The sequence below is a fragment of the Numida meleagris genome, chromosome 21 (genome assembly GCF_002078875.1).
Source record: "Numida meleagris isolate 19003 breed g44 Domestic line chromosome 21, NumMel1.0, whole genome shotgun sequence".
Taxonomy (NCBI): domain Eukaryota; kingdom Metazoa; phylum Chordata; class Aves; order Galliformes; family Numididae; genus Numida; species Numida meleagris.
Genome location: NC_034429.1, coordinates 2,393,403 through 2,405,567, shown reverse-complemented (window position 1 = coordinate 2,405,567; position 12,165 = coordinate 2,393,403). Strand labels below are relative to the sequence as shown.

At 50.5% G+C, this 12,165-nt stretch overlaps 1 protein-coding gene across 2 annotated transcripts; it reads left to right on the top strand.

Annotated features, from left to right (window-relative positions):
- Nucleotides 16–12,136, top strand: RAB11FIP1 (RAB11 family interacting protein 1). Of its 2 annotated transcripts, XM_021374760.1 has the most exons (6): nt 16–473; nt 2,997–3,439; nt 3,881–4,667; nt 5,630–7,522; nt 8,137–8,242; nt 9,317–12,136. In XM_021374760.1, the coding sequence occupies exons 1-6, from the start codon at nt 121–123 to the stop codon at nt 9,533–9,535; spliced, it is 3,801 nt and encodes a 1,266-aa protein (XP_021230435.1). In that variant the 5' UTR covers nt 16–120; the 3' UTR covers nt 9,536–12,136. The 2 variants fall into 2 exon arrangements, with proteins under 2 accessions (XP_021230435.1, XP_021230436.1); XM_021374761.1 differs by lacking the exon at nt 5,630–7,522 and having other exon boundaries at nt 25–473; nt 9,317–9,535.

Here is a 12,165-nt window from a genome sequence, read left to right as displayed (position 1 = left end):
GCGGCACGCCCCACACCGCACCCGGGGCGCTCCGCTCCGCCCCGCTCCCGATTGCCCCGCATTGTATAGCCCCGATCCGCGCCGCCCCGCACCGCACAGCACCGATCCGCGCCGCCCGCCATGTCGGCGGCGGGCCCGACCCCGGCCCCGCGCTGGGTGCCCACCCACGTGCAGGTGACGGTGCTGCAGGCGCGGGGGCTGCGGGCCAAGGCGGCCGAGGGGCAGGGCGGCAGCGACGCGTACGCCGTGATGGCGCTGGGCCGCGACAAGTTCTCCACGTCGGTGGCCGAGCGCTGCCAGGGCCGCCCGGTGTGGCGGGAGGAGGCCACCTTCGAGCTGCCGCCGCCGTCCCGCCCCGCCGCCCTGCGCCTCACCGTGCTGCACCGCGCCCTGGTCGGCCTCGACAAGTTCCTGGGCCGCGCCGAGGTCGATCTGGCGGCGCTGAGGGAGGACGGCGGCCGGCGGCACAGCAGGTGCGGGGGGGGCCGGCCCGGGGGGGATGCGGAGCGCCTCGAGGGCTCCCGGGGTCGCTGAGGACCCTTGGAAGGCTCTGAGGGGACGTGGGGGGACCCCGAGAGGCTCTCGGAGCACGGGGGCCCTCGGAGGGACTCGAGTGATCCCGGGGGTCCTCTGCACGGAGCTGCGGGGTGGTCGCTGTGGGGCTGTCGGGATCACCCGAGGGAAGCGTGGGGCTGAGGGGATGATCAGGGCACAACCCCGGGGGCCCAGGGATTGGGTGACATCCCCTGGGCTGCAACGGGGCCGCTGTGCCCCGTGGGGACACAACGGCGTGGAGCTCAGCGGGGTTCTGTCCCCCACCACTGCGGCATCGCTGGGTGCCCGGAGCTCAGCTTCCCTCTTTAAATATTTACGTGGGAGCGCTGGCAGGTCACACTGGGAACGACAAAGATGTCTGAAGAAACTCTGCGTTTGCAACATCTCCTTGTTCAGGCGGGGAACGGAGGCACCGTGCTGCCAGGGCTCGTGTATTTTTCTTAATGAATACTTAGCAGCGCTTAATCTTGTGTAAGAGCGGATAATTCAGTGTTCTGTGGGCTCATGTCACTGCTGCCTGTTAGACGCCGAGCAGGAAGGTGTCTCCTTTAATAGCCAGTGCCAGCTCTGTGTCATGCTTGCACCTTTGAACACAAACACTCCCGCAGTGCCCTGAAACCCCCGGGGTGGCTCCCGGGAGCGTGGGGCAGCACCAGCTCTTTGTGCTGTGGTCTGAAGCAGCGGTGAGTCACCTTCCTCCTGCGGCTGTCCTGCACGGATCTGGTGTTCGCACCGGTTTGGTCGATGCTTAGGTCTGGGTCATGTTTGTTAACAAAGCTTGTGAAGTCCTAATTACCACGTAGCTGTCATTAGAGGCTGCGTCAGGCTGTAATGTGTTTACATGCTGAGCCCCAATGTGCCTGCAGCCAGTGAAGGTTGGCGAGGCGGTGTGGGCTCCTTTCTTTGTGCTGGGACCAAGGGAGAAGCGTGGAAAAACATAACTCTGGTGCTGCTGGGAAAACTGAGAGTATTCCCCATCATTAGCGTTGATTTGCCCTCGATTTCCTGCTCGGAGCCTGTTCCTTCCATCATCACGTCGCTGCTGCGATGGCACGGAGCACCAAGGGCTGCTTCGCACTCCGCCGCTCCTCGTGCTACTAAAAAGGAGAAGAAATGCAGAAAACGGCGTGGACAAAACTCAGCCCCAGGAGGGGCTGCACCACGGGGCTCTGAGAAGCGCTCGGGCGCAGCAGCCGCCTGCAGCTCGTGCAGGTGCAGCCTGGGCTGCTGCAGACAAGCTGCGTGCTGTGCCCTGGGCGCTTGCCAAACGCTGCTTGTGTTTCGGAGTGGCTGACAGTGCCAGTTGTTTGCAGCTAAAATAAAAACCTTTTTTTTTTTTTTGCCTATGCGGACGCGGGTAGCTCCTAGAAACTGCACGATGCAGAACAAAATCTGCCCCGTGCTTCGCTGGGATCGAGCATGGGAATGGAAGGGTGCCCAGGGAGGTGCCAGCTTCCTGGAGCCTTCACTTATGCTCTTCTGCTTTGTTTTTTTTTTTTTTTCTCCAAAGCAAATTGCTTTTTCTTGTTCTCCTCCATTGCTTCCAGTGCACCGTAAAGTACTTGAGGTGTGAACTCGATGGAGTTCTGTCCATCTGTTTCCATTTGCCAGCGTTCTCCAGGCGTCCTTCCCTGTCAGCTCAGGGGATGGAGGACGTCTGCAACTCTCTCAATAGACACAAAATAAATAAATACCCTGGCGTGCAGCATTGATAACTTCCCTTTGCTGGCACTACTGTGCTTTGAATGTCATTGAGGAGGGCATATCGAGCAGGGCTTGAGCAAGTGCAGTGGAGGCAAGCAGGCGCTGGGTTTGCAGCTTGGTTCCCTGAGTGCTTGCACAGCGTTCCCATTCCGTGCTGTGTTTCAGAAGGGGATCAGGGTCTGTCTGTAGCAAATCTCCTGCTTTGACCCAGTTGCTCTCTCACAGAGCTGAGTGGAAGTCCCAGACGTTCTGTAACGCTTGTTTTTGCTCTTGCTATGTTGATTAGGGGTTCCTTTGCTTAAGAAGCATTAAGCTAGCTGCTGAAAAGGAGCTGGAATGAAAGGTATGAGGGTGTGGGAGGCATGCGTAACCTTTCTGGTACAGTGTCAGCACTCTGCAGCTCCTTTTGCACCCGCTTCAAAGCCTTAATCTGTGAATTTCGGGAAGCCTGAGGAAAGTACAGGAAAAAAGTGGCAGAGCTGACCCATGTGGATTCCATGGGTTGTCTTTTTGTTTGGGTTTAATAACAAGTTTCACGAGTAACTTTCTCTTCGCAATAAGAAGTGTTTCCCTGTGGTTTCTGGGGTCATATGATGGTGACGTCGCTGTAAGATTAAAGGTTTTGCTTTTTTTCTGTGCTGTGGGCTTTTTGCGTTCTTAAAACATCAACGCCCCGCGTTGAGCTGTTGGTGTGTCTCAAGAGCCCGTTTACAAAAGAAATCTCGTTGTTTTTGCAGGTGGTACAAACTGCGCTCCAAGCCAGGGAAGAAGGAAAAGGAGAGAGGGGAGATCGAGGTGGACATCCAGTTCATGAGGAGCAACATGACGGCCAGCATGTTCGACCTGTCCATGAAGGACAAGCCCCGCTCCCCGTTTGGCAAGCTGAAGGACAAGCTGAAGGGGAAGCGGAGCAGCGGGTTCTCTGACACAGCCTCGGCCATCGTGCCCAGCACCACGCACTCCCCGGCTGATAGCGAAGATGAGGCATCCGAGAAGGAAAAGAAGAAGTCCAAGTTCAAAACGCTGTTTTCCAAACCTGGCCTGCAGAAGACTTCCCTCTCACAGTCCATGTCAGTGCTGCCCACCCCTCAGCCCTTGGCTGCGAAGGTCAAGCTCAGGCCCAGCGACTTCCAGCCGCAGTGGGACGACGAGGACTCGGAGACCTCTCCAACCTCAGAACGTGAGTACACACCCTGCGTGCACGGGGCTGTGCTCGGAGTCATAGAGTCATGGAGTTGGAAGGGGCCTTTAAAGGCCATCTGGTCCAGCTCCCCTGCAATGAACAGGGACACCACAGCTCCATTAGGTGCTCAGAGCCCTGTCCAGCCTGACCAGGCACGTCTCCAGGTATGAAGGATACCAGACATTCTCAGCTAAGCTTGCCTTGGGCTGGCTTAGAAGCCGTGAGCCAAGCCTGCACATGGCAGTGGTGTGGTTCCCAGTGATCATCTGGTGGTTGTGGGTGCTGAGAGGCTCAGTGTGCAGAGGGCTGACAGCAATAAGAGACCCTGAGGATGTGGCTGGTGAAGTCACACTTGTGTTGTTGCTGTGATCAGTTAACGAGCTGTTAACAGCAAGCATCAGAGAAATCTTGAATTTCTCCCCATTTATTTTTTTCCAGGAGCCTTTGAAATTGCCCCAGATGAGAAGTCCTCTCCTTCTTTATTTAAACATCGTAAAGCAGCAACTTTGGACAACAGGCAACTAAACCAACCGACCGCTGGCAACACCAAGAAAGAAGGGCTCTCTTTATTTAGTGGCCTTAAATCTAAAAGCGATCCAGTTTCCAAGTCCAGTTTGTGTATCAATGGCAGTCATGTTTATATGGAAGAGAACACCCTGAAGGACAGCACTCCAGCTTCTTCCCCCTCTCCTCGCAACTTCAGGAAGAAGCAGGTCTTTGCTTCAGAAGAGAACCTCGCTTCCAGGTCTTCTAAAGGACCTGAGGAGATGGGAAGAACGTCTCCCAGCAATGCTTTGTCTGGGTCTGCATCCTTGGAGACCTTTAAAGCTATGTCTTTGCCATCATACAAGTTGCTGAGCAGTGAGGAGTACGTGGAAACCAGTGTTCCTGTGAGTGTTGAGGTTACCAAAGAGACCAAAAAAACGGACCAGAAAAAGTCTGCCTTGCTTTCCCTGGTCACGGGAAAGAAGGAGGCAGCGAAAACCGGTGATGCTGAAAGCATCCCAGACAGAACTCAGAAGGAAGAGGAAGACAAAGCTGCAGAAGAGAAAAGTGAACAAGAGGCCAAATGTCTTGAACCTCCAGCAGATTTAAGCAGAGGAAATCTTTCAGAAGGCAGTCGCCCAGAAGTCTTCACAAGTAAGCAACCGCTCAACCCGTTCGAGGAAGAACGGAAACCTGAAAAAGCAGCTGCACCAGCAAAGACCAAAGCTGTCAAACCCAGGTCAGTGGCTTTTGCTTCAGAAGCTGATACAAATAGTGACATGCAGTGGTTTGTAGGTTTAGCCAGGGTGCTTCCTACCACAGAGCAGCACTTCTGAGCTTGACGTGCTGTAGCAGTGCTACGTGGGGGGAGGGGGGTTCCTGAGGGCTTTGAGCCAGGCATTGGTCACAATCATTTTGATTAATTATTCAATATGAAAAATAGGTCGATATAGGGATATTACCTATAAGTGATTCCATAATAGCAGTTCTCTGAGTGCGAGCATCTTTTCAGATTCTGGGGTAAGTTTTCTTGCTGGCTCTTTAGCAGAAACTAACATTCTTCTGTCAGAGCTGCGTGGCTTGGAACATATCCAAGGGCTGAAATATCAGTTCTAACATCTCTGCTTCTCCCTTCTGTTATTTTCTGTGTTCTTCAGAAGAGTTAACCTTGGAGCCCTTCTGCTTTTGACATTGTTCACAGCAACATCAAGTACATCTGTGGCATTTGTACTCAAGGCTTTTTCGGAAATTCTGCTCCTTCATATGTCTAGTTGTGTATGTGTGATTTCATATATATATGTATCTATGTATATATATGTGTGTAAATACATTTGTCTCACTAATAAGGCTATGTTTTGCCTGTCTCTAACTCTCTATTTTCAGTGCTTCTTCCTCTTTAAACATCTTGCACATGAAGTGTCTTACTAACGAAAGTGCTTGGGATGCAGCAGTTGAGACAGTGCTTAAAAAGCAGACATGGCAGTCATCTGGCAAATGGCAGCAGAAGCGTTCTGACATAAATCAGGTGTTTGTGAGGAGCATTTAAGCATGTTTACTTGAGTCTCTTAGATGGGCTCTCTGCTCTCTTGCCGTGTAATTTATCTCAGTGTCAGGCAGCAGTGGAGTCTGGTGCTGAAGCTTGTCTGTTGCTGCCTCGTGTTGCTCCACAAGTGACCTGCGAGTTTTTTGTCCCTTTTGCAGACTGGGCCTGTCTTCAGAGGAGGAAACCAAAGCCACTCTTCCTACTCTTGCATCCGATTCCCTTCCTGCTTATCTGTCTGTGCACCCCATCAGTAGTGACAACAATCCTTTCATTTCTAAAACGGGACAGAAAGGACCAGACTCTGCAGGCCTTACTTCTGCACCTCTTCCTTCTCCTTTCACTGCAGAGCTTTTGAGCGGCAAGAACCCCTTTAACCCCAGCTGGGGCAGGGTGTCCCCAGCCCTGGGTTCTGACCATGCTGCCATCCCTTCATCCCATCGCTTTGCAGCCTCTGCTCCCAAAGGGCAGGTCTTCACTAGTGGCAATAATCCTTTTGCTTCTGAATGGGGCCAGGGTCCTGAAGGCTGTGATGCGCGTGCTTCCTGCGGTGGATCTCCTCTGCCTGCACCTTCTCTCCATTCTGGTGGTCATTTTAATGGCAATAATCCATTTGTATCCAAGATTGGATGGGGAGCGGATGCGCCGGGTCTCACAGCTGTCTCTGGTTCTTCCCCTGCTGGCCTTCCTGGTGATGAAGACAATTCCTCAGCAGGACTCGCTGCTGATCTGAGCTGCTCTGCTATCACTGCTTCAGGGGGCTCTTCAAGTGTGGCTTTAACTCGTAACATAAATGCTGTACCAAACCCTCCTGGCACTGCTCCTGTCAACCCTGGTGTGGCTCCAAAGAATCAGTGTGATTCTGCACAGGTGCAGGTAGACCCTTCTTTAAACAGAAGCAAGTTAGTGCTCTTCCCAGAGAATGGTGCTGAACAGGCACCCTCCTCTGACAGCGAGCTCAAAGAGAAGCAGGGGGTATTGAATGAAAAGAGGAGGGGGGAACATTCACCCACATCAGAGCCTCAGGAAGCTCCCGCTAAAAACGAGTCATCTTCTCCAGTGGGATCTGTGAAAGCAGCCCTGGGAGCTCACACATGGTCTCCTCAAGAAGCTGCTGCAGGGAGAGCTGGCGGGGAGGGGGCTGTCACACCGCAGCCAGCACCGCGGCTGTCTCTAATGCAGAAGTGCCCCCCGGTTTCTCAGGCTGATGAGTTAAGTGATGTGCCTTCAGAGGAGGCTGAGGGGCCTGCGTCTGGCCTTCCCTTCCAGAATGAGAAAGCCCCAGGTGCTCATGGGTGCCTCCCTCAGAATGGCTCAGTGACAGCTCTCGTTCCACCAGTAAAGCTCAGAGCTGACAGCAGCGACAGACGCATGAAAAAGGAAGGGGACGAGGATTTGTTTGATTCTCTTACAAATCTGAAGTCTGCCCTCCCAGTTGCTGGAGATCATGGCGTGAGGCTGGCTGCCCTTCCTGCCATTCCCGAGGCAGGCTCTGATGATGAGCTGCAGGGTGACTGGCAGGAAAACCACGGTGTTGCTGCAGATGATCAGAACGTTTCGGAGTCTGTAGATAGAATGCCTTTGCATGAGAACCAGAGGGAGAGCTCTGATAGCTCTGCTGCAGGCACAGTAACTCTGTCTGCAGGAGGAGGAAGTGCTCTGCCTGTGCTGCCTGCAGGAGGGCAGGGTCACGGAGTCAGTAACCAGACACCTGAGTCAGGGATGACGTCTCATTCCAGTGAGCACAGTCGTTGTTTTGAGAAAGGTGTAATAAGTTCTGGTGTTGAGGAGCGTGCAGAGAGTGACTTCTTTGAGCCTTCTGTTTCCTCTTCCTCCCTGTCGTGTTCTTCCCAGCCCTGCTCCTCCTTTCGCTCCCTCTCCTCTGACACCCCAAGTCAGAGAGCAGAGTCTCCGAAAAAGCCAGCAGCAGAGGGCTTCGCAGATAAAGCAGGAAATTCTGGCAAGAAGAAGCTTCTTCAGGCATGGGTTTCACCCTCTGAAACATACCCTAACCAAACTCAGCAGAGTGGTGAAACCATGTCTCCTAAGCACAGGTGAGAGAACATGGGAACTGCATGGAAGGTATCTCAGTGCTGGTTGGTGTGAGCTGTGCCTTTATGTGAGCCTGGCCTTTTCTTGCTCTGTTACAACCAGCACCGTGAATCCTGAGCAATTAAAGAAAACCCCTCTTGACATTATGGCACAAAATCACATCAGATAGGTTGCACTATGTGTGTGTCCCAGGATAGTAGAAGCACTTGATATTTTGCAAGAACCACAAATACGCTCTCATTAAAAACTCGTGTACTGGTGCACAAAAGATGAGAATAACTGCTGGTATTGCTGCCTTCTCGTGTGGACTGACCTTGCTTTTCCTTTGTGACATTGTTCAGGATATATTTCCCTTGTTACTGCTTCTTTATCTCCAATGCCTTACGTCAATAAAGACAGCAGAAAGAACTGGAGTACACTTACAAAGGCCTGTAGCTGAGGCAGAGATTCCTTACCTTCCCAAAGTCAAATCTTTTATGTCTGGAGTGGGAGGGAGGAAGTGCAGAGTAGGAATTTTCCCCGTTTTTTTGCTGTATTTGTTTTTACACTGAAGATCTGTGTAGTGCCAGTAGCACGTGTACTGCTTGAATAACACGAGCCTTTTGTAACGTTACAGACTTCATCCTGTGAAGCCAATGAATTCCACAGCAAATAAGTCCCAAAGCAAAGACCTGAATGTCATCAGTGCTATGAATGAGAAGCTGCTCGAGATGAACATAAAGGTAGGGTGGAGAGCAGCACTTCAAACTCAACTTCCATGCTTTGCTTAGGATTATGTCTCCTATCACGTATCCCATACAGAAGAACTGTGCTTGTGCTCAGACCGTGGGGAATGTGAAATTTTCTTTTGTCCTTCCTCAGAGCCGGGGGCATTCTTTATTATTTTCTTGCAACTCATCAGTAACAGCATCGGAGCCTCCTGTTGGCACAGGGGTTTCTGAGTGGAGGGGATGGAGGGCTGCTGCCCGACTCCCCAGAGGCGAGTGGAATGCTCAGAGCTGCAGTAGCAGGTTGGTACCTCGTGCTGCTTGTGACGTGCAGGGGCTGCATAACTTGCATCAGCAGGAAAGACTGGACCAATTAGTCACTGTTGATACGCAAACATGATTAGTCTCCAAGGCTTCTTTTCACCCTGAAGTGAGCTTGTGGATCTTAAAGCTGAGAGGCTGGGGAAAAGGTATCCTCAGGGTGCTGCTGCCTTGTAATGTGCTGTATTAATATCCTCTGCTTCCTAAAAGCGTCGCTGTGCAGCTTGCATAACCACTCAGATTTAGTGTGGGTTATTTTTTTGCATAATCTTGGTCTCAGGAGACCTCTGAAGCTAATCCTGCAGTGCCTCCTTCTGGTACAAGTGGAGAAGAAGCAAATGTTGTATTTAAATGGTATCAACTGTCACGTTGAAGTATTTGTCAATTTTAAGAGTTAAAGGCAGAGTTTTCGGAGAAGCTGTTGCGATGTGTGTTCGTGGTGGTAATCTGAAGAGGAGTGAAATGCCTGAGGCCCGTGTGAGAGTCTGTGCTGTTTAACCTGAATTTGAGCTCCCGGGTTTTTGGCATGCTTTGGGTCTGCGCATTCATAAAGCTTCAGTGAGCAGCGTTCCAAAATGCCATTTAGATTGAACTTACCTCTGCAAAGGTGGGAAGCGTGGTAACACTTCTGGAGAGCAGCTGTGTGTCGGCAGATGGCCCATGCAGAGCAGTTTGTTGGTGCCTGAACTCCAAACCAGCTCCCAGAGAGCATTCAGATCCTGCCTGCAATGCCTGCGTGTCTGTGATGACCCTGCCTTTCTTTTGCAGAAATACAATCCTTCAGATCCTGCCTACGTTTATGCTCAGCTCACGCATGATGAGCTGATCCAGCTGGTCCTGAAACAGAAGGACACAATCACCAAGAAGGATCTCCAGGTGCGTGAGCTTGAAGACTACATCGATAACTTGCTTGTCAGAGTCATGGAAGAAACCCCAAACATTCTTCGTGTTTCAACTTCTGGAAACAGAAAAGCTGGAAAGATGTGAGAGCTCCTTGGATGTCCAACAGAAGACTGAGATCCTGCCAGCAGGGTTTGATTAATAAGGAGACAACGTGAAGTAGGTGGTGCTGCTGTGCTGCCTGCAGACCATGAGCTCTTTCCTGATTGATTCTGGCTTGAGCAGCCATCAGTTGGAGTAGTGGTTACATCAGGTCTTGTATATGGAGCCCAGGAGTAGTCATTTACCATATTTATTTATTGGCCTTTTTCCATTATTTGGGAAGATTTGTTCAGGCATCTCATCCAAAGTCTGATTGCGATAGGAAGGATGAAGGGTTTGTTGGTTTTTTTTTTGTGTTTTCCTTGCCAGCAAGGCAATCCTGATCCTTTTATGAAGATTTTTTTTCATCGGTTTGTTTTTTAGCAGCTTTGGTAGCTCAGTTACTCATCTGTCCACATCTGAAGTTGTAGTGCAATATAAAATCTTGTACAATAGAGCTTGAGAATTTGATTGCTTTTATGTTTATCTTTTGACAGCTACACTGGAGGAGCCCAAAGATGTATGCTTCAGAACAGGGCTGCATGGGCTGTATTTTAAAAGCAATTAATGCCCTAAAACGGAGTGCAAATTAAACCTCAGATTGGAAAGGAAGAAGCAAAGCTAAATGAATGACACAATATAAGCAAAGCAGTTCTCCCAGGGGAAGGTTGGCAGGGTTTTTTCATGAAGGAGACACAGATGTCATGGGACATTTGTCCACCGTAGGAATAAGGAGTAGCAATGGTACGTTATGTTGGAAGCTGTTCTCCTCTGGGCTTCACATTCCTGCTTTGAAGGTTGCTCCAAATGGGAAGACAAAGGTACACCTGGATTCTGCCCACTATTCCTGAACTGGTGTGGATTTCACTGTACACATGCATGGCCTGTGTCTCTTGCTGCACGGAAGTTCTGTGACAATTTTGGTGTTATACCACTGCAGTTTATTAAATCTAAGTGCCTTGAATTTTGGAGCTTACCTTGGAGCAACCTTCAAGGGCAATCAGGCTTAAAAACTCATCTCTTTTTTATAGTCAGTATATGTTATATACAGCTACAAAAGGAACCAAATTCCGCTCTCCCCTTGGGGTGGGAGCAGTCAGAATGCCAGCACTCAGGTCTGGTTGTGTTCTTTGTGACTTGAGCTCAGAAAGGAACGAGAATTTTATGTTGCCGGTTTTGCAAGACAATCAGATGTTCCTTAATTTGTGGCTTCTTTGCAGCTCAGTAGAGACAGGGGCGTTCTCCCCGTCGCCTCAAGCAGAAAGCAGCAGCACTGTGCTATGAAGCAGCCACAACTCCAGGCTTTCTGCACTGAAAGTTAAACCTGCCTCTTTTTTTTTTATTTTGTGGTGATCTCTTGGCAAAGATCAACAAACCGGATTCCTTTGCAGCTCTTAGGTTTACCAGGGTCTGTGAATGCTTTGGAAGAAAGCTGAAATACCAAAAGAGTGGGTGGCAGAGGAACAAAGTGAGTGCTCCCACCTTCAGCAGTCGAGGTAATCTGTTAATTAGGTCACTCCTGCCATAGCCTGCAAGGAAGGAGTTTCTAACACAGTTTTCCTACAGCAAAGCACTTTATTGAGGGATTGATTAATAACCTCTTCGTAGTCTTAATAATCTTACTATTTTCATAAAACACTAAAAATTACTGGAGACTTCTCACAGAAATACTGTATTTTTGTAGTGAAAAGTAGTTTGATATATTATCCTAGAGGGGTACGCGTTCATTGGAGAAATCAAAGAAAAAAATCAAAGCTGCTTCTCATGCCTTGAAATAGCGAGCGGGATGAAGGAGCGCTCTGCTTCCTCCCTGTGGATCTCTGGGAAGAAGTTGCCGATACCTCATGGATAAACTTGGCTTCCGGACTTTATTCCACACCTTTCTGATTTTTCTGGCTGAGAGAGTCAGAAAAACCAGTAGTGCCTTCGAGCAACGTTACAATTCCAAATCATGGGTGCTGTGGTTGGTAGCCATCACTGGACGCAGGCTGAGGAAGGCCTGCCGTGGCTTTACGGTTCTCATTTCAGCAGTGAGGGCACTGCTGTGTCTCTGGCTGCTGAGCTCTCTGTGATGCTGTGCGTTTTGCTCTTGCAGTTTGGATTTCACGAAGCTTTGACAGCGGGTTGTGTGCATTCCTTTTGGCAAGGGTGTGTATCCCGAGGTTCTGCACACAAGCAAAGTGGTGACGTATGCTAATAAGTCTCCTTAGAGACGAAGCCTTAAAACTTGTACGGCCCTTTGCCGGTTGCCACTTTGCCCATCAAGGTGTGCGGCCTTTGCAGTGTGGGTTGTGTCCTGTGGTGACAGGTGCTGCTGCAGGCAGCGCTCCTGGATGAGCCGCTTCCATTCCGCAGCTGTGAGAGCTTGGCCCAAACCTGGACCTCCATCTCTGATCAGCAATCCTATTCGCAGCCTTTCTCTGGTGTTAGGGGTGCTCGCCTTGGTTTTAAGGGGCCTAAGAATCGAGTGCGTCTTATTGTTTGATTACTGAAGGACCTGAAGGAACTTGTCCCTGTTTATACTGTCTGCTTTTATCACGGGTACTGTTTGTTTTTAAATGCCCTTGGTTTTGTGGAACACTAAAATAAAAAGTCCCTTAATTCCAACGTTCTGTTCGCTGTCTTTTTTTCTGCAA